Below are 21936 nucleotides of genomic sequence, written 5' to 3'. Positions count from 1 at the left end.
GGCTGCAGGTTCCCCACTCCCACTGGGACTGAAAATTTACTATGCACTAAATGGGGAGAGAGTAACCATGACCAAACTAGTCTCTGCTCTCATGCAGCTTGTATTCTTCATTAAAACAAAAAGCTACAGGGTAACACGCTGCCCCTCATTAGTCTGGAAGATATTTGATTTGATTTTTGCCTTCATGTTTCAAAATGTATTCTAGGCTATTTTCAACAGTTAAATTCAACCACAGCTTTAGAACCATTCTCCAACTTATCATTCTGACATTTTTGACATACTATCTTTTTGTTTCAAATGGCTCCATTCAAGTCAAAAGGATTCTAAACTAGAGGAGAAAAACGATATTAGGCTACTAGTATCTAATGCTGTGTTTTCATTACTCAAGCTTTGTTCTAAAAATAAAAGGATCCAGTTTTTCTTTTTCGAGACAGAGTTTCACTCTGTTGCCTGGGCTAGAGTGCAGTGTCATCAGCCTAACTCACAACAACCTCAAACTCCTGGGCTCAAGCGATCCTCCTGCCTCAGCCTCACGAGTTAGCTGGGACTATAGGTGTACACCACCACACCCAGCTAATTTTTCTATGTTTAGTAGAGATGGGGTCTCACTGTTGCTCAGGCTGGTCTTGAACTCCTGACCTCAAGCAATCCTCCCGCTTCAGCCTCCAGAGTACTAGGATTACATTCGTGAGCCACCACGCCGGCCTAGGATCCAGTTTTTCAATTTTGACCGTGCCATTGGCGCTTACTTCCATATTCTCCATTTTGTAGAGAGTAACATTTTGCATTAAGTTTGCATTTTGTCCTTATTGGCATATAATTCCACACTAAAATTCACCCTTTTAGAGTGTACAATTCAGTAGTTTTTAGTATATCCACAATTGTGCAACCATCACCTCGATCTAATTTCACGTCATTTTCATCACCCTAAAATGAAATCCCATAGCTGTTAGCAGTCACTCTTCCTTTCCCGCTCTCCTCAGGCCTGGGGAACCACTAATCTACTTTTTGTTTCTCTGGATTTGCCTGTTCTAGATATTTCATAGAAATGAAATCATGTATTGCTTTTTGCTTTAACCTCCAGTCATTTGGCAAATAATCAACCTCACAGATTGACATCAGAGACCTGACAGACTAGGCCCTGATTTTTCTCCTTAAGTTTTTATTTTTTAAGTGTAATTTCTTTTGATATAACTTAGCAATATTTTTACAACCATTAGCTGCTTTTGAACAAGTTCCTGAGAACGTTCTTTTGTCATTCTGTGAACTTGATGTACATGACCTGGGATGCCCGATAACTAGCACTGGCAACTAAGGCGTGGTCATTTGACCTTTCACTTCTTGCTACTTGAGTGATTCTCCTTGTAATTCAAATTGCTGTTTTCATTAGAGGCTACTACAATGTACCCTAGAAAAGAAAAGTTAACATGTAGCTTGACTGGGAGTCTAAAATTTTATTTGTCCTCTTCATTGAGGCACATTTGGACATAGTGTCTTTTTTTTTTTTTTGACACAGAGTCTCACTTTGTTGCCCAGGCTAGAGTGAGTGCCATGACATCAGCCTAGCTCACAGCAACCTCAAACTCCAGGGCTCAAGCGATCCTACTGCCTGAGCTTCCCGAGTAGCTGGGACTACAGGCATGCACCATCATGCCTGGCTAATTTTTTCTATATATATTATTTGGCCAATTAATTTCTTTCTATTTATAGTAGAGACGGGGGTCTTGCTCTTGCTTAGGTTGGTTTCGAACTCCTGACCTTGAGCAATCCGACCGCCTCAGCCTCCCCAAGTGCTAGGATTACAGGCGTGAGCCACCATGCCTGGCTAGACATAGTGTCTTTATTCAACAGCTTGAGGCTGCTTGCTTGTCATGAGAGAAAAATTGCTCAATAAGGGATAACAATGCATTAAAACAGCCTCTACCACTGGTTGGTCTCAGTTTATTGGATTTATGTAAGATGGCCTTTACTATTCAGTAGGCTTAAGCTCCATATCCAGTGGTTTTAGGGAGAGAGGACACCACATGCTCACTGTATCAAATGTCACATATGTCCCTCAAAGGGAAAAATGATAATCTGTTAGTTTGGGGACAAAAACAAATCACTGTGTATCAACAAGTCATTAAATGATTCACATATCAAAGAAATAAGTGACCTCTGGATACCTGAACACGTGGAGGTTCCTGGAGGGTGGCACACTTGGGGAGGGCACGGAAGCTCTGCACCCCTTCCCCCATACCGCGCCCCATGCTTCTCTTCATTTGTATCCTTGTAGTATCCTTTATAATAAACGAGTAAACATTTTTTAAAAAATAAGTCACAGAGAATCACGTCCCAAATGTGTTTCAATGTTTTGAAATAATTTTTGACTTACAGAAAAGTTGCAGATTTCACAAGTTCCATGTATCTCTCACCCAGTTCCCCCTAGAGTTAACATCTTGTATTACCATAGGACATTTATCAAAACGAAGAAACCAGCACTGGTATGTTGCTGTTACCAAAACTCCAGACTATTTGGATTTTCTTTTTTCTGGTCCTGGATGCGGTCCAGGATGCCATGTTGCATTTAGTCATCATGTCTCCTCAGTGTCCTCTGGCCTTTGACAGCTCTTTGGTCTTTGTTTTCATGACCTTGACAATTTTGAGGAGTAATGGTGAGGTATTTTGTAGAATGTCTCTAAATTTGGGTTTGTCTGTTGTTTTTCTCATGATTAAACTGGGGTTATGGATTTGGGGTAAAACACATAAATGAAGTGCCCTTCTCATATATCAGCAGGTACATGATACCCACATGACATCACTGGTGATGTTAACCTTGACTACTTGCCTAACACCTTTCGTACTGCTCACAAGTTTTCTTGTGTTTCTTGCGCCATCTGTTAAGGATCGCTCACGAGTTTCTCATGTTTTGTGCGCCGTCTGTTATGGACCTCAGATGTCAACACACTGTCTTGTCCATTAGGGAGAGTAGAGGTTTACCGCCAAATCTGAAAATGAAAACATCAAGAATGAAGAAAGGTGACATCATATTTTCCAGAAAAAGTGATATTCTTTCTTAGCATAGAAAAACAAGCGGGTTGTCCGGATGATATCAACGATCTATGACACTTCTGTCTCAACAACAGGAAAAGAAATAGAAAAACGGGATTGTTGTAAAACCTGCCTGCATCAAGGAATACAATGCCCACATGAAAGGCGTTGACCCTGCGGACCAATTCCTTTCGTGTTGTTCCATTCTAAGGAAAACGATGAAATGGACAAAAAAGTAGTGCTGTACCTTATAAACTGTGGACTTTTCAATTCATTTAGAGTGTACAACGTCCTCAATCCACAAGCAAAAATGAAGTATAAACAATTTCTGCTGTCAGTGGCAAGAGACTGGATAACGGATGACAATAATGAAGGCTCTCTGGAACCAGAGACAAATCCAGCCCTTTCCCTGGGGGTGCAAGGAGAGCACCTCGGAAAGATCCACCCAAAAGGTGGTCAAGTGATATGAAGCAACATGAACCTATGTGTATTCCAGAGAGTGGAAAGAAAAAGTTCCCTACAAGAGCCTGCAGAGTTTGTGCTGCCCATGGAAAAAGGAGCAAATCTAGATACTTACGTAAATTTTGTTTGGTCCCTCTTCGTAGAGGAAAATGTTTTACACAGTACCATATGTTAAAAAAGTACTAGGAACTTTAGTTGTTTAATTGTTTTTGTAAATAAAAATGTTATAATTATTGAAAAACAACACCTAAAGTGCATTATGATCTGTAGTCATGATGATTTAAATAATGTGCAGTTTGCCCAAAAACATTCGGTCCCTGGCATATGTCTTAGAGATTTCTATGCGATACAAAATTTGTTAAGATGGTATTTGCCAGTTTTCTCCATTCTTAAGTTACTTTTCTTTTCCCTCTTTTACTCTAGTCTATTTGAAAGCCATTCACTAAGTCCAGCCCACACTGGAGCAAGATGGAAATAAGAGAGAATTAAGCTCTACTTCCTAGAGTGAGAAGTATCCACTGACATTATTTGGAATTCTCTTGCAAGGAAGATTAATCTCTTCTTTCCATTTGTTTCTTTATTCAGTCATATATATACATGTGTGTGTTTACACATATATATAATATCAGTATGTACTCATGTGTATTTATTTTATACTTTGAATTATAACCTAATACCACATTATTTTATTGTTTAAATTGTTCCAGCTTTGGCCTTTGGGAGCTCTTTCAAGTTGGCTGATGTGTCCTTTGACATCCCCCGTTCCTTTTGTTTTAGAGCACTTACTTGCTGACATTACAAGATGCCACAGACACATCTAGTGTTTTCCCTGCCCCAGTCCTAGAATCAGCTATTTCTACAAGGAGTCCTAGTTTCTAAAGAACGATATTTAGAAACCAAGATCTGCGTATTGGGTTAGCTTGTTGCTTCTGGGGTATCTCAGCTTCATGGTCTGCCAACATTTTAAACTCCATATTTTACTAAAGGTGAGATCTTGCCAGGTGAGTAAGCCACTGTCACATGGAACACTATGACTTTTAAATACTCCAGTACCCAACTAAACTCAAGCCTATAGTTATTCCAATCACATATTTGCTTATCTTACATAACAAGAGAGAAAAATTACAACTGTTCCCCCTCTTTTTCCTCATTACGACGATTTAACATTCTCTTAGCTATTTATATTCAGACCCTACTAAGGTACCATATAGGACAATGTTAAAATGTTACCTGGGGCCAGGCCTGGTAACTCATGCTTATAATCCTAGCACTTTTGAGAGGTCGAGGTGGAAGGACTGCTTGAACCCAGAAGTTTGAGAATAGCATGGGCAAGAGTGAGACTGCCATCTCCACAAAAAATAGAAAAATTATCTGGGCATGGTGGTGCGCACCTGTAGTCCCAGCTAATTGGGAGGCTGAGGCAGGAGTATGTCTTGAGCCCATGAGTTTGAGGTGAACTATGATGAGGCCACTGCACTCTAGCCTGGGTGACAGAGCTAGACCCTGTCTCAAAAAAAAAAAAAAAAAAAAAAAAAAAGTTACCTAGGTGACAAAATCAGAACCGTGAAATAAATAGAAGTTAATTGACAATAAAAGTACTGCATATCAAAATTTGAGCTGCAGTGAAAGTAGTACTTTTAGTTAAATGTAAAGTCTTAAGTGACTTTATTTAGAAAACATAAAAGATTTAAAATAAATGAATTAAGCCATCCTGGGAACCAGCTGGCGGGAAAATGTCATCCAGGTCGATATCAAGAGTTCATACAGGGGGAAAAAAAAGAGTTTGTACAGGAAGAAGTTGTGTGCTATATTAGAAAGAGATCTAGAATGCACAAATCTGCTGTTCATTGGGTATTTGACCACCCATTTGTACGGGCCTCCCTGCCTTCTGTAGAAAGGGGTCATTCTTGCCAACCATATGAGCACATCTAGGATCACTTTAAATACTGCTTATTACCAAGCTTAACAGAGAAATACAGTTTTGGTAATAATAGGGTATTAAACTTTTCAAAGAAATAAGAATATTATGAATTTCTGAAAATTTCAAAACAAACTTGTATTAATACTACCACTAAAAAAAGAATACTACCATTATTCCCTTTCTGATCCCTCTGACATATTTACTTCACAAATATATGTCCTCTGACCTGAAGTCCTAGGACTATCTTTGCTGAAGTTCAAATAGCTAGCTGTGCTACCTTAACTACTTCTAGAACATAGAATAAATGGTATTCAGCATTTGCTGCACTTTAGAATCACCTGGAGAGTTTTTAAAAATACAAATCCATATCCACCAGCGCCAGGACACCAGGAAAATAGAAAAGAAAAAAATTCTGGGGCCCCACCCCAGACTGTTTCATAATCTCTGAGGTGACACCTGGGCATCACTTTTTTTTAAAGTTCCCTAGGTGATCCTAATATAACCCAGGGTTGAGACCACTTTGGAGTGGTGAAAGTAACAGTTGAAGGGAATAAATTGTCTTTTCAGGTAATTCAGAAATATATTTTTAACTGCAAGGTGTTGGACAAATAAGGAATTACAAATGGCACTGATTTTGAAAATAGTGCTATCAGAGCATATAATGGGGACCCTGTGTAAACTGGAGGATTAGAGAATGCTGCCCTTAGAAGGAGAAATTTTAAACAAAAATCTTAAGAATTGAGTAGTTAAGAAGGTAGGTTCATGTAGAGGAGATAAAGTGTGCAAAATCTTTGTGGGGGTGGGGGCATTCATGGTCTATTTGAAGAATGAAGGAATGGTGGCAGAGTATGGTGAGTGTTCATTGTCATATGCAAAAGTTGAATTTGAACATGGCCAGCGACTAATAAATCCAGACAAACTTTTTCTGGACAAATGGGACAGAACTTTTTGAAAGTTCCCTTATATTTCTCATTTGGTAGAATTCACTAGAGACCAAACTTAGTTGGGCGTGTGTGTGTGTGTGTGTGTGTTTGTGTGTGTGTGTGTGTGTGTGTGTGACAAGAGTCTTACTCTGTTGCCTGGGCTAGAGTGCTGTGGCGTCAGCCTAGCTCACAGCAACCTCAAACTCCTGGGCTCAAGCGATTTTTCTGCCTCAGCCTCCTAAGTAGCTGGGACTACAGGCATGCGCCACCATGCCCAGCTAATTTTTTCTATATATATAGTTTTAGTTGGCCAATTAATTTCTTTCTATTTTTAGTAGAGACGGGGTCTCGCTCTTGCTCAGGCTGGTATTGAATTCCTGACCTTGAGCTATCTGCCCGCCTCTGCCACACAGAGTGCTAAGATTACAGGCTTGAGCCACCTCGCCCGGCCTAGTTGATATTTTTTAAAATAAGTTCTCACTATCTTTAGAACTGTAAATCATGGTTTGCCTACCCACATTTCTTAATATTCTTCATACTGTCCAAATTTTTTTAATTGATTCTCCCTAGCATATATGAAGAAGCAAAAGGAATGACAGTGCTTTTAATCATTTCCAAATCACAAATTTAGCCACACTGTGTATTGGAATAACTGCAGGCTCTTTGGAGTGACCAGTTATATTTATATGTAACATCAGGGTTATCCAAAGAGTAGGTCTTGGACCAGCAACACCTGCGAGATCATTAGAATGCAAATGCACAGACCCCAACCTACAAAACGGAATCTAAAGAGATGGAAGGAGCTCAAGAAACCACCTTCAACAAGGTCTTCAGATGATTCTTAGGCATGCTGAAGTTTAAGGAACAACTGCCTAGAACTATTACACATCCCTGCCACAGTTTATAATGCTCTTTAAAAAGCTAACTAAAATTAAGTACTGCTTTTAGAAACTTTAAGCTTTTGTTTTCTTATGTATGGTACAGAACCAATAAACCCTTCCTACAGCACAGTGTCAATGAAGTAATATGTGTTAAAACACTTTGGGATTTGCTAAGCAATGCAGGTGGCATCTCATTTGGTTCTCATACCAAGGTTGTGACATATATAAGTTGTTACCGCTTTTAGCAAGTAGGGAAATGAGTGCCATGGAAGTCATGTGCCTAGCAAGTGTCAGAGCCAAGACTTGGACTTGGTTTTCTGGGAGGTGGTGTTTTCCAAAAAATATTCTCTCTTACCACCACACTTTGGGGAAAATGGTATAGTGGATATGCCATTTGGAGCACTGGAATTGGAAAAATTGTGGCATTAGTATAGCCCTGCCTGGGGTGTTTAAACCTTAGTTTTGTCATCTGTAACATAAGGATAACACCATCTATGTGGTAGGATTGTCATGAAGGAATTAAAGGGAGATCAGATAAAGTACACAGCATTCTGCCTGGAATACCTGGGGCACTGCCTGCCTGTGTCCAGTGTTCTTTTTCTACCACATTCCACTACCTCAGTCATATTTAGTCACATACAATTAAACTACACACTATCTTTAGAACTGTAAATCATGGTTTGCCTACCCACATTTCTTAATATTCTTCATACTGTCCAAATTTTTTTAATTGATTTTTCCTAGCATATATGAAGAAGTCTCAGGCTTCTATTCTGGCTGCTAACAGACCTGGGGAACAGAGGCTTTTAGCTTTTACTTTCTCTGGAATTCCCTAAGACATTGCAGAATCATTTTTTTCTTTCTTTTTTTTTTTTTTTTTTTTTTGTACAAGGACTAATGCTTAGTGTCCTTTTTAAGTTAGATATTGCCCTACCTAGAAAGAAAGAAAACAACTAGTTTTTGCTAGAAAACCATAATGAACTCCTGAAAATACCAAGTACTTAAAAATGCATGTTCTGAAGGGGCTTCGAAGCGGAATTTTGGCCTAGGTAGCCAGGGGCCTAGGTGCCGAGATGTGGTTCGAGATTCTCCCTGGACTTGCCGTCATGGGCACGTGCTTGATCATCCCCGGAGTGGCCACTGCGTACATCCACAAGTTCACTAACGGTGGCAAGGAAAAAAGAGTTGCCCATTTTGTATATTTTTGGAATTTGATGGAAAGAGATAGGCGCATCTCTGGAGTTAATCGTTACTACGAGTCAAAGGGTTTGGAGAACATTGATTAAAGCAACATTTTCCTGATTGATGAAAAAATAACTCAGTAATGGTCATCTACTCCTGCTAGAAGGTTATACAGTATATTATGTAGCATGCAGTATGTTATATAATGCTTAATAAAAATAAAATGACAGAAAAATAAAAAAAAAATGCATGTTCTGTCACATCCAGCTCTGGCCTTGTTCCCCTAATGTAGGTGATGCCAACTAAAATAGTAAAGAGACAGGTATACCACACCAGCTTGCTAGCTGGTTAGACTAATTTCCAGTTTTTTTCTTAAGTATCACAGACTTAACCAGCAAAATATAAAGCAGAGAGAAAAAAATCAAAAATCAGGTTAAATTTGAACATCATGTAGGGTCAAAATGTTTTATCTACTGGGAAGAGCAGCAGTGTCACGTGAATTTTAAAAGTTGAACTCTAACCATCTTGGGTCTTGACATGCATGGTTCTCAAGAATTGTGCTACTGTCTGCAAAGTTTGGATGGTTGAAACTTTTACAACCTGTGCAAATGTTTTAAGACTACTCAGAGCCAGTGTTTCTGGTTTTCAAAAAGATTCCATTTTCTCATCACCATGCAGTTTCACTTTGTTTTATAAAAGGAAAGGATCCTTTCCATCACCTTTTTGGAGTTTTTTTTTTCCTTTCTTCTACTTTTTAAATAAATAGATCCAATTTCATGATACTGATTTTTAAAATTGTCTTATTTCCAGTCACAGATTTTTGACTCATTTTTCCTTTAAATTACTGGGGCTTTTGTTTGTTTTTATTTTTTGAGACAGATCTTGCTGTCACCCACGCTACAGTGCAGTGGCCTCATCTTAGTTCACTGCAACCTCAAACTCCTGGGCTCAAGGCATCATCCTGCCTCAGCCTCTTGGGTAGCTGGGACTACAAGTAAGTGCCATCATGCCCAGCTAATTTTCCTATTTTTTGTAGAGATGGAGTCTCACTCTTGCTCAGGCTGGTCTCAAACTCCTGGCCTCAAGCAATCCTCCCACCTTGGCCTCCCAGAGTGCTAGGATTACAGGTGTAAGCCACTGCACCTGGCCAACGGGGTTTTATTGAAAAAAAGTCTTCCCTTTTAAACTTAAACTTTCTCAAACTTCCCCACATCTACAAAGAAAAGGTCTCCTAGGGTGAACAACTCAGTTAGCTGGGACTTACCTCAGTTTGAAAACTGAAAGACCCACCTCCCACTAACTTCCCCACCCCAACTCCCCGCCCCAACTTCCCCACAGTGGATAAACTGGGACAGTTAACTCTGGGTGTCACTAAACTGACCCACACTCTTATCTGTGGCCATCATCACAGACCTGGTTGCCCTGCAGGCATCTTCCTGCAAAGATTTTCCTGTAAAGCCACAAAGTAGGAATGGAAAGAGAGGACCAGTGCCGTTGGCACTTTTGCTTCACTTTACACAGTCAAAACAAAATGGGTATATTCTGTTTTTAATAAACCTGGCAAATGGGGTCTCTTCAGTCTGTCTAAAACAGCGGTCGCCAACCTCTTTTGGCACCAGGGACCCATTTAATAGACTGGAAGACAATTTTTCCACAGACGGGGGTGGGGTGGGGTTCTCAGGTGGTGATAGGAGCAATGGAGAGCAGCAGTAAATACAGATGAAGCTTCCCTCACTCACCTGCCACCGCTCACCTGCTGTGTGCCACCCCCACCACCGCCCTGTTCCTAAGTTTCATGAAAGACAATTTTTTCATGGGTGGCAAGATCTGCGGCCTGGTCCCTAACTGGCCAGGGACTTGGTCCCAGTCTGTGGACTGAGGGTTGGGGACTGCAGGTCTAAGATACAGTTATCTTGCCTCTGACATTGAACAGGCAAGACATACTTATAGGAGTCCAAGCACCTGACATTAAAACAGGCTTTAAAAGCAAGTCCTCTTGTTTTCCCTGGATATGGCAGAACAAAGTACCTTAGTTACCATGCTTCTAGATTCTGTTCCCTACTGAAAGATACCAGATACCGTGATAACATTCCCAAATGTTTTTGTTCCCTTGAGGGCTAAATTGTAACTCTACCCAGTATGTCAGATGCTACAAACTAAAGGATAACTGTTATTTAAAACTTTTATCATCAAATGATAGTAAACTTGGCACACTTCAGACCCCGCAGGTAAAATTTGTAGGTAGAAACATGGACTCCTGTTGAACACTAAAAGGCTGCTGACACCTAGGATAGAGGTTCTCAAACTGAGAATGGCAAAATTAACTTAATGGATTACAACCAACATTTAAAAATATAGAACATATGAATACATCCTAGGGTAAATATTATTTTGTGAAATCGGTTTGGTTTTTATATACAGCAGTTCCCCCCTTACACGCAGGTTAGCTTTCCGAGGTTTCAGTTACCCATGGTCAACCACAGTCCAAAAATATTAAGATATTTTGAGAGATGACATTCATATAACTTTTTTATAGTACATTATTATAATTGCTCTATTTTACTAGTGATTATTAATCTCATACTTTGCCTAATTTATCAATTAAACTTTATCATAGGTATGTATGTATAGGGGGAAACAGTATATATACGGTTTCCAGGGTTTCAGGCATTCACTGGGGATCTTGAAACGTATCCCCCACAGATAAGGGGGGATTACTGTGCTGGGTTTATGATCCTTTATCTAAAACTGTTGGGTCCAGATGTGTTTCACAATTCAGAATTTCCCAGAATTTAAGAAAAAGTTCCATAGTTGGATGACTACTGGGCTAAGTGGAGTTAAAACTATTACTCAGAGTGAATATAGCAAAGTACAACATTGGCAAGGGAGGTCCAGGATGTTCCTTACCTCCAAGCCAGCATCTTGGCATCAGGTAACACTACAAACAATAAGAGACAAAATCATTGGGGGTGGGGGAATAATATTAAATCTTTTTATCAGCTTCCACTTTTTTGCTAAATAGTATAAATTAATTCTCTTGCTGTCCCTTCCCAAGCTACAGGTAAATTGAGAGCTATTTCCAGTCTTTCCAGCTGGAAACCAGAAAAGTCAAGTAATCCCCAAGCCTGCCAAGACAATACATTCTGAGGAAATCTAAGCCCTGGCCTGGTTTTTGGTTACTTCTGCATGAAATTGCAATTTTCAGCTATGAATCATGGGAAGAATAAAGATCAACCCTGCTAGGAACAGAAACCTCCTCTCCCTACCAGCCAATCAAGAATTATTCTTCAAGTGCTATAGTTCTTTTAGATTTGTTTTCAGGTTTTTACGGGGGGTTGGGGGGGGAGAATAATTCTACAAACCTTTCCTTGTTAATACAAGCTGGAATATAAGCAAAATAGGTAGATGTGTCTTTCAGTGCTTGACCCAGTGACTGCAATTTCATAGCTCTGGTCTGGAACGTTCTTAGAATGTGCAGTTCTTTGACTTTCTCCATCCTTATACCTAACATTCCAAAGTCATCTACTTTGCTTTTCTATATAAAATCTTTCAGTCTAACAGACTTAAGTATCACATAGCTTTAAATTTTTGAAGAATAGACAAAATAACCAATCGATTGCCTCGACAACAGGCTGTGATGTCTGCAAAACTTGCTTATGCTAAAGTTTCAACAGGGATTTGGCTTCTGAAAAAATGAGTGTTTCTGTTGAAAATTAGAGATGATACGGTTACACTCGCTTTTCTAGTTCACAAACCCCTAAGTTTCCAGGACTCCCTAGGCAGGGACTCCCTGGGAATGGATGGCCCCGGGCAGAATTGTGAAGTCATCACAAACTACTCCTCCTTATTTACTCCTTTCTCTCCCTGGAAGCCTTTCCTCTAATCAGACCCCCAGGATTCTTAGTCTTCTGATTTCTGTCAAACAGAAACAAGTTAAAACTATAAATTCTCAATTATCATTTAAAAAGTGCTATAGGAGGGTTTGGCATGGTGGCTCATGCCTGTAGTCCCAGTTATTGGATAGACTGAGGCAGAAGGATTGCTTAAGCCCAAGAGTTCAAGGCCAGCTTGGCCAATATAGCAAGATCTTGTCTCTGAAAAAAAAAATAATAAAAAAGTGCTATATACAGTGCAAAGATTAAACCAAAGGAATGAATTTCTGAATGATGGAACTTCAGGGACTTTGGTATCAGTGTAAGGTGTCTTTGAGTCAGAGGGTCTTCCTGGTACCTGAAGTCCACTCTTTGATGGCAACCATGTCCATATATACTCCTTAAGAGCTGACCTGCTCTCCTAAACTTGCCAACATGGGTCTTCCCACCAGTGTAGCCCATTTACCCTTAAGTAAAGGGTACAACAATCATCGTAAAATTACAAAACACAATTGAATCATCCTTTCACTCGTTTAGCTCAAAAAAAGCCAAATGAGATGAACTATACAATCATATGCCTGTGGAGCGGGGCATGCAACTAGGTTTAAAAATCAAAACTGGCTGGATTACATTCAGCAGAGGTAAAAATGCTTCCACCAATACACATTTACAACAAAAATTTCAAATCCCTTTATAAGTAGAAAACTTACTTCAGTCTTCAGCAAGTAGTAGCCTTAGTGCATGGTTTTGTGTGTGTGTGTATGCTCTTGAGGAAAATTTTTATTGCAGGGTTTTTCCTTCTCGGGTGTACATATTGTGAACAACAGTAAGATTTTCTCCTTTTTTGAAAGCAAAAATCTGTGGAGAAGGAGAAATCTCTCAGTTTACCCTTATCCAGGTCAACTTCTTCCATGTGATAGGGCTAAAAACATTTTAGGGTAAATGAAGTACCGTGTTTTAATGTATGAATACATAAAAAAATGGAATAGAGTCTTTTAAGGGGTGACAACAGAAACGTTGATAAAAACAAAGGAAATGAGAATGATGATAATGGCACAAAATGACCCAAACCTCTTCTGAACAGCTTGAATATGACATGAGTGCACCGAGGAATTGGTAGTGGTGTAAGAAATTTTTCGTGGTGGGGATTAAATTTGAACTAATGGAGTGGATAGCTGTGGCTGGTAAAGCTGGTGAGAGTTAGTTATAACGCTAATGGTACGGTAAAGGACTGGGCTAGTAAGTGCTTAAACAGTTTCACAAGTCTTTAGAAAGATTGGCACATGCATTTAAGTACCGGTCAGCTGCTGTGACCTTCGCGGCAATTCTAGCGTTATTCCCCTATATAAATTACCCGGCACCACCACCCCTGCGCCCCCGCCCCAAACACCTGCTACTTTAAATACATCGAATCTTTCCAAACTGGCTTTGAAGAGTTTCCTTTTTCAATAATATGTACATCGCCTAAGTACATACTATCGCTGATACCGACGTAATATGACAATTCAAAGGGAATCACCTCTCTTCTAACCTCAGGGAAACCCTCCCGCGTGGGCAGATTAGGGAGCCCGGGAAGACCAGCTGATAGATTAGGAAAGCGATTTTTCAGTCTAGTCCTGAGTCACTACTCCGCACTGTACTGCCTGGATACTTAATGGGAACGAATGTGACGCGCTGAATCCTCCGCGCTCTGGTTTTCCAATTCTTCCGCCGGTCTTGACAGAAGGGTCGTTCGCTATCGTGCGGCGCCCAAACCGAATAGCGGAAACGCCAGCCTCTCTTCAGACAGACCGACCGCCAAAGCCGAAACAGGGTTCAGTTCAGGGCTGAACTGGAGAACAGAGAGACGAAAGGCCAAGGAGGGAAAGGAGCGCCCTCCCAGGAGATCGCAGCGACCAGGCCAGCGCCCCGGAAGCTGCGCCCACCACCCCCGGCCGGTCCCGGGCGCCCTCTCGCGCCCCCCGCGCGCCGGCCGCCGTGGCACGTCCCGCGCGCTCCTTCCGCGCGCGCGGGGGGCGGGGCCGGCGCGGGGACGCGCGCGCGGGGCTGCGGGCAGGGGGGCGGGGCGGCAGAGCTCGGCGGCTGGGCCTGGAGGACAGCGGCAGCAGAAGCGGCGAGCGGTGGCGGGAACGGCGCCCAGAGGCCGTGCGGGACGCAGGCGCCAGGAAGGGGGGAGAACAGAGGTAACGCAGGACGGAACAGGCGGGCGGAGAGTGGGCGCGGGCTCGCTGGGCCCCGAGGGCGAGTGGTGCAGGCCGCTCACCCGGGGCGCCGACGCCGCTGCCCGAGAGGGGGCGGGGCGCCCCGGTCCCAGGAGGTGGTGCCTTTTGTCTGCCATCCCGGGCCGTCCCGCCCTCCTCCGCTCCCCCCTGCAACCTAGCCCCCTGCCCCTCTCGTTGACGCCTCCTTCGGGGCCCTCCGGCGCGCGCGCTCCCGCCCTTGTTTTGTTTGGACTCGGGGGAGGAGGGGGAGCTCTTCCCTGGCCCTGCGACCCTGCGTCCCAGCGCGCGTGCGCCAGCGTCCTCCGCCTGCCCCTATTGGCTGAAGGCTTGCGCATGCTCTGAGGCCCGCGGCGGCCCGTGGTCCGCCCGCGCCCTCCCCTCATCCTACTCCCTCAGCGGTTTTCGGAGCCGGTTCGAAAGATGCCGGCGGCGGTGACTGGCTGCGGCGGGCCCGCCCCCCGGGTTCTCCGCCCCCGCCGCCGTCGCCGCCATTACGGAGCTCCCAGTGGTGAGTGTGTGGAGCCGTGAACCTTGCGTGCCGCGGCTTCTGGCGTCGCCGGGACCGGCGCTGCCGCGTCCCTGCAGAGCGTGAGCCCCGAACTGTCACGGCGCTGAACCCTCGCCTCAGCCCTCGGTGTCCGCCGCGCTGAGCCTTCCCTGCCTTCGTCTCGGCCCTGCTCTCCGCCCCGCCCCACCCCCAGCCGTGTGCGCGTTCGCCGCTGTGGCCTTGTAGCGTTGCCTCGCCTTTGTGTCTCCGCTGCTTTTTGCCGGCTTCCTCTCTGCCTTCCGTGGGCGGGGTGTCACCTGTGGGCGCTGCTGCTGCGGCCTTGAGCTTTCGTTTTCCCGTGTGGCATACCTAGACCTTGTCACTCGCTGCACCTTGGCGTGTTTTGAATTAGAGCAGTACTTAGGTGGGTCGTCAAAAAGTTAAAAATGTCCGTATGAGCGTTTGTGAGAGATGGAGGCAGGAGTGGTGACTTGAGAGCTCCAGATCTGAGTTTTGATACCATATTGACCACTATCTGTTACCGAGGACAGTCACTTAACCTCTTTGAGGGACTGTTCTCTTCCGCACCATCAGAAGACTGGACCGTTGGACTGTACTGTCCCCTCTGTTGTCTGTTGTGCTTCCTGACTTTGCATTGCATTGAAAAGCGAGAATCCACTTAGAAAAACGTCTAGGAATTCACGTGGGACTTTGAGTAAGCTATCTTGTCTTAGAGCGAAGTTAGACGTAACTGGTGTCGTTTTAAAAGATACTTTAATTTTGTTTAATCTGGCATAGGCATAAAACTGTTATTAACTTTTAAAAATTTTATTGCTCTTAAAAGTGCAGCAAATTAGTGTAATATTTTTCAAAGTAGAAGTAACATTTGAAAGTTTTTTTCCTTGTTTTGGCTTTGTTTTTAAGCTTACTTGGAAAATTGAAGACTGGAAGTTGGTGGAGGAAGTATACTGAATTCTTCGTAAATAGATAAAAGCCTTAACTCTTCAGCCAATTAGATTGTGATTATTTTGAGGGAGGAACCAAGTAGTGTCCTTAGCATCCATGTCCACCATAGACGGTACATACTGAGTTCCTGTAATGTGAAAACAAATTTTTAAAAGTTGCCGACAATTAAATTTAGAGGTATGCTTTTGGTGACATGACCCGTTAAGTCTTAGTATAGTGAAAGACTTCAGCTTGGGAACAATTTGAGTTTCAGTGCGTAACTAATGACATTATAGTGTATACTGTATTACATATATTTTATAGTGAATTAAAAAATTATAGTACTTTCCCCAAAGTGCATGTTATCAAGGATATCAGTAAACTGAAATACATTGTTAAACTTCTTGTTTTTCTGTTGCTTTCTCTTAATGTAGAGGTAGTAAATCATAAACTGAGATTTGGGGCTTTTTTCTTCTACAGTCCTTTCTTTATTCCCTACATTGAGACAATTTAAGCATTTCCCTTGACAAAAGCAAATCTTTGTATTGTTAATGTAACATTAAATTTAAAAAACAAAAAACGAACTAGTGACCACAGGAGGACCACATAAACCACAGATTAAGTCACATTATTTGTTTTGGGCACATATAAGAACCCAAGTGAAAAACATAAATAATGTTTGATTTGCTCTTTCATTTAGCAAATATTTGTTGAGGGTCTGTTCTATGCGTTTTATGTTCGTAGGCAACAAATATACAGTAGTAAACCAGCTAGATAAGATCCCCATCAAGGAATATGTATGACAGCCTAAAAGTCTGATCATTCAGAAGTGCATAGTTAAAAATTTAGTAAATAGATACATGGCGATCAAGGCAGTATGAATTAACCATACATATAGGTTTGTTACCTCTGTAACGAACAGTGAATTTATTAAATGACCCATTAAAGAAAGTACTGCAGATTGGAGCTTCAGCGATCTATGACCTTTACCAAGGAAATTCGGAGCTGAGGCAAACATTGAATATTTATCCCAAATAACTATGGGCTTTATATCTTAGGTATCCTTTATACATAGTATAGGAATAAGTACTGTTAGATATCATTGTTCATTCAGCTTTTTTTCAAGCACCTACTATATGTATGTTGGACATTGTTCTAGGTGTATTAAAGTCCTAGTCCTTGTAGTGCTTACATTCCATTGGGAGAGACACATAATAAACAAGTAAACAAACACATATTGAAATTTCAGGTGGTGTTAAATGCTATAAGGAAACCTAAAGAAGCCTGGGCCTGTAGTCCTAGCTACTTGGGAGGCTAAGGCAGGAGGATCATTTGAGGCTGCAGTGAGCTATGCTTTCACCACTTCACTCCATCCTGGGTGACTACAAGGCCCCATCTCTTTAAAGAAAAAGGAACCTGAATAAGAATGAAGGGATGGGGCAAGGTAGCTCCCAACCTGTAATCCTAGCACTCTGGGTGGCTGAAGCAGGAGGATGACTTGAGTTCAGGAGTTCAAGACCACCTTGAGCAAGAACAAGACACCTGTCTCTACAAAAAATTAGCTGGGCATGGTGGCACACACCTGTAATCAACCTACCCTGGAAGGCTGAGACAGGAGGATCGTTTCAGCCTGAGAGTTTGAGTGAGCTATGGTGACATCACAGCACTCTAGCCTGGAAGACTCTGTCTCAAAAAAAAGAATGATGGGAGGTCTTTCTGAGGAGACGATATGAGTAGAAACCTGATTGAAAGGTCCAGGAAGAGAGTGTTCCAGATTAAGAGAACAGTACGTGCAAACATCCTGAGGCAGGGAAGAACAGAGCACATTGCAAGGGCCAAAAGAAGGGTCAGTGTGTTTGGAGCCAGGAGAGTAGAGTGATGGGTAGAGCAGTAGGTGAGATGGGGGAAGGAGAGTTTGGTGATATTGGGAGGTTTTAAGAAGAATGTCAGGACCTATTTTTTTGGTGGATGCAGCCAAGAAGATTGGCAAACCAACTTATTTCTTAGTTATTCCAACCTTCCTATCTGGCCTAATTTAGACTATCATTCTTGTCTTTAGGTTAATGCTGTCTGGTGTCTTCATGAGCTTGTTTGCCTTGATTTTAATTTGGCCAGTTTTATCACTTTAAACATTGAGAATAGCTTTCTATGCCCCCTTATCCCTTTTTTAACTTGTTTGTTTTAATTTTGAGTAATTAGTGAATACAGAGTTGACTGGAAAGGTTTTGACATATTTTTCAGTATCTTGTTTACAGGAGAAATATTTTTAAGATACCTACGAACAGGGACTCCTGAAGGTTTTGTTGACTTCACAATAATGTTTTCAACCTAGCTAGTGTTACCATGAGTTAAGAAAGGTAGATTTATTAGTAATATCACTTTACTAAGGATAACCTAATCGTGATGTTTTCTTTCTTTATTTTTTTAGTTGCATGTACTTCCAATGAATGTTTTATTTCTGTATAGTGTTTGCATGCAAAAATATCAGCAGATTTGCTTAGGTTTGGTTTTTTTTTATCAACAAAAATACTATGTAAGCACCAGTTGGAGGAGTGAGCAGGTTTACATAGTTAAATTATCCCCAAGATAGAGTTTTAGTTTTCATAAACCTAAATAATTCCCTTAACCCAAGTTGGCCCTCTTTTTACTGATACGAAAACAACTACTTTCGTTACCGTGCTTTATAATTTCTTTCTTTTTTTTTTTTTTTTTTGAGACAGAGTCTTGCTCTGTACCCCCCTGGCTAGAGTGCAGTGGCATCATTATAGCTCACTGCAACCTCAAACTCCTGAGCTCAAGCGATCCTCCTACCTCAGCCTCCCAGGGAGCTGGGACTATAGATGAGCACCAGAAACTCAGGGTCTCACTCTTGCTCAGGTTCTCAAGTGATCCTTGTGCCTCAGCATCCCAGAGTGCTAGAGTTATAGGCATGAGCCACGACCCCCTTGCCTGTATTTTATAATTTCTTGGAGTGAATTGCTACATGAGTATTTTGTATAGTTTTTTTTAACAGTTAATAATTTTAAATATTCATGGATATTCCTAGTTCACTATTGATGATAAGTTTTAGTGTATTGCACTAAATTCTTTCAGCTGCCTTTCCTTGCAGCTGATGGGCAGTTCACAAATCTGGTATTGCTCTTGGTGTTCTCATAAAAAGATTTTCCCTATACATGTGAAAGCGTTGTCTGTGTTTGAAGTTTTTGGATTTATCCTAGTTGTTGCTTGAGATTATTACCTGACAAGTTGAAAGCTCTTAAATTCTTAGAGGTTAAAGTAGAAGTTGAATGACTAGTCTGTCATCCTCCAAGTCTTTGTTAATTGTTCATTAACAGAGATCTAAACATTTTTATTATATTGAGGAATTTTTATTATAAATTTCATTGAATCCCAGATGAGATATTTTATGGGGAAAGGGGTGTTAGTGATAAGGTAAATTTGGGTGGCTACATGCTTATATTAAAAATATGACAAAGTCTTAGAAGTGTAGTTTTATTTTCCTAGGCGATGGTCTAGATTTACTTTTCTAGGTCTGGAGACTGATAGAATGTCATGTTCTTCAGCCATATTTTTGCCCTTGTATTTTCCCATAATGGAGAAAAAATTAATCTCTAATAGAGTTAGACTTAAGATTATAGTTAATTTTCCTGACCCTTTTGAGAATGATAACAACAGAAACCTTCTCTCTTTAGTAAACTGATCTTTGACCAAACAGTTTCTTAGTCTCCTTACTCTGTCCTTCTACGTTCCTGATGGTAGCAGAAGGGGATGAGGTTAGGTTCCTTATGAGCTTTCTTGTTCTTGTTGCCTTTGTTCGTGTGGAAGGTGCAACAGCTGCTGTGGCTTATGCATTTGTCTTAGCTGCTGCTTTATGTAGTGTATATTTTGATAGTAGTTATATCTTTCTGAACAATAACTAACCAAGTCATCTGTTATTTAAGTTTTATAGTTATATTTTTTTTCCCCTTTGGATGTATTAAACCTAGACGTTTTAGTTTAGTTTTGTTTCTGTTAATCTTCACACCAGGTCTTTTCTGTGCTTTAGGTTGACTCTTCATCACACTGAAACCATTAGGAAAAATCCTTGTGGTTAACAGCAGAGGCTTCAGAGTGTAACCTGTACTCGGGCCTAGAAATTATTTTAAATGGCGACTGATACGTCTCAAGGTGAACTCGTCCATCCTAAGGCACTCCCACTTATAGTAGGAGCTCAGCTGATCCACGCGGACAAGTTAGGTGAGGTAGGGGCTGACGCATTCTTGAAGCTCACTCTTGGATCAATTCCTGACTTCAGGCCCTGCCGGGTCCTTCTTGGTACATGTTCCTTCCTCTACTTTGGGGAGTCTAGGTTGTGAATCTGAAAATAATCAAATAGAGACCAAGTTCTTTTTATCTTCCCTCTCCCCTCAAATTACTGAGAAAACCTCCAACCTTCTAAATTTATACCAAATCAGGTATTACTATTTTCATTTGAAATTATAGCTAAAATAATTTTGAAATATTTTCAGATAACTTGAAAAGTATTTCTTTAAAATAATATTTTACCTAAAAAAAAAACCTATTAAAAGTAATTTGTATCAGATCCTGGAGTTGACTTGAAGAATTCTCCTACATCTTCTGACACCCAGTTAGGCCCCTTGAGAAAGAGAGTAAAGAGAATTTTTTATGCATGTTTGATTATGGCTATCTCTTTTCTTAGAAGGTAGAAGATAGCACGATGCCGATTCGTCGAGCTGTGAATTCTACCCGGGAAACTCCTCCCAAAAGCAAGCTTGCTGAAGGGGAAGAAGAAAAGCCAGGTAAAGCAGTGTTATAGCTAAAAAAGGCAAAACATTTTTACTACACTTGAAATGTTTCATAAATCCTTTTGAACTTAAATTTGTTCTTTATTCGTGGCCAAGTGTTTTAGGGGGAACATTTAAAGAGAGAGAAGCAGTAGCTATTATTATGTCATTGCCAAACCGTATGGGAAATTAAGATTTCTTCTTGTCGCTAAAGATTTTTGGAGGAGGAAAACGTCATGTTCTTGGAATTTGAAACAGAAAAACAGTTGGAGAACAGGCATGGTCAGAGAGTAGCATTTTGAACATACAGTGTTAATGGGTATGAAGGCATTGTGGAAGAATGGAGGACTTGGACCTTTAGGGTAAAAGTGGAAGGTTCATCCAAAAATCATCAGGAGACCTTAAGGGAAGCAAATGGGTGATCAAAACACTGGTCTATAACTGGTATTGGTCAAGAAAAGATTAGCTAGTCAGAGGTGGGAGCATAATACGTGAAGAGGAATGTAAACTCATTAACGTGGAGTACTAGTGCTCCTTTTTTGTTTTTTGAGACAGTCTCGCTTTGTTTCCCAGGCTAGAGTGAGTGCTGTGGTGTCAGCCTAGCTCACAACAACCTCAGACTGCTGGGCTCAAGCAGTCCTGCTGCCTCAGCCTCCAGAGTAGCTAGGACTACAGGCATGCGCCACCATGCCCAGCTAATTTTTTCTATATATATTAGTTGGCCAATTAATTTCTTTCTATTTATAGTAGAGACGGAGTCTTGCTCTTGCTCAGGCTGGTTTCGAACTCCTGACCTCGAGCAATCCACCCACCTTGGCCTCCCAGAGTGCTAGGATTACAGGCGTGAGCCACCTCGCCCGGCTACTAGTGCTCCTTTATAGCATCTGTAACCACCTCTTCTCCTTTTTCTTGTCTGACTTTTTCTTCTCATGACCTTTTTCTTTCCTTCCTTATCCTTTTCCTTTTTTCCTTTCTCTCTTGCCTTTTATCTCAGGTTTGCCAGAGTGAGGACACTGTGCTCTCTGTCAAAACTATTAGAACCAAATATTTATTTCCTGACCAGCATATATTAGGAATAGAAAATACATGCACCTTTGTTGCCTTTATTCCTGTGTGCAGCAGGGCAGGTGTCATTAACCAATCAGTATACTCTTCTGGCTGAGCGTAGATTTTTGTCTCAAAATCCTCAATTTGGGCACCCTGGCTTAAGGTAGTTAGGAAACATGG

The 21936-nt window shown here is 41.4% G+C and overlaps 2 protein-coding genes and 1 long non-coding RNA gene across 11 annotated transcripts in view; 2 read left to right on the top strand and 1 right to left on the bottom strand.

The window, feature by feature from the left end:
- Positions 1 to 2327: 2327 nt before the first annotated feature.
- Positions 2328 to 14254, bottom strand: LOC105873626 (uncharacterized). The gene is made up of 3 exons (XR_012913126.1): positions 12982 to 14254; positions 11307 to 11337; positions 2328 to 2987 (listed from the first exon to the last, which is right to left on the bottom strand). It is a non-coding gene; the product is annotated as an uncharacterized LOC105873626 (long non-coding RNA).
- Positions 8211 to 8645, top strand: LOC142861980 (NADH dehydrogenase [ubiquinone] 1 alpha subcomplex subunit 1-like). The gene has a single exon (XM_075994805.1). The coding sequence runs from the start codon at positions 8291 to 8293 to the stop codon at positions 8501 to 8503; it is 213 nt and encodes a 70-aa protein (XP_075850920.1). The 5' UTR covers positions 8211 to 8290; the 3' UTR covers positions 8504 to 8645.
- Positions 14255 to 14313: 59 nt separating the features above from the next.
- The window catches only part of HP1BP3 (heterochromatin protein 1 binding protein 3), a 42834-nt gene continuing 35211 nt past the window's right edge, over positions 14314 to 21936 (top strand). Inside the window, exons 1-3 of one of the 9 annotated variants that reach the window (XM_012768719.2) lie at positions 14314 to 14454; positions 19971 to 20166; positions 20625 to 20724. In XM_012768719.2, coding sequence (XP_012624173.1) covers positions 20071 to 20166; positions 20625 to 20724 — 196 coding nt within the window. In that variant the 5' untranslated portion in view covers positions 14314 to 14454; positions 19971 to 20070. Of the gene's footprint in view, positions 14455 to 14884; positions 15002 to 15059; positions 15082 to 15154; positions 15405 to 19970; positions 20167 to 20217; positions 20240 to 20624; positions 20725 to 21936 lie in introns of those variants that run through there. The other 8 variants (XM_012768720.3, XM_012768721.3, XM_075994692.1 and 5 more) reach the window with 8 other exon arrangements.

Source organism: Microcebus murinus, chromosome 2, assembly GCF_040939455.1.
Source record: "Microcebus murinus isolate Inina chromosome 2, M.murinus_Inina_mat1.0, whole genome shotgun sequence".
Taxonomy (NCBI): domain Eukaryota; kingdom Metazoa; phylum Chordata; class Mammalia; order Primates; family Cheirogaleidae; genus Microcebus; species Microcebus murinus.
Note: the sequence above shows the minus strand (reverse complement) of the source record. Positions and strands in the feature narration are given on the sequence as shown.

What these genes read in the sequence shown, in the direction of transcription:
- LOC142861980 (XM_075994805.1), top strand. Translation starts at nt 8,291, where the DNA reads ATGTGGTTCGAGATTCTCCCTGGACTTGCCGTCATGGGCACGTGCTTG.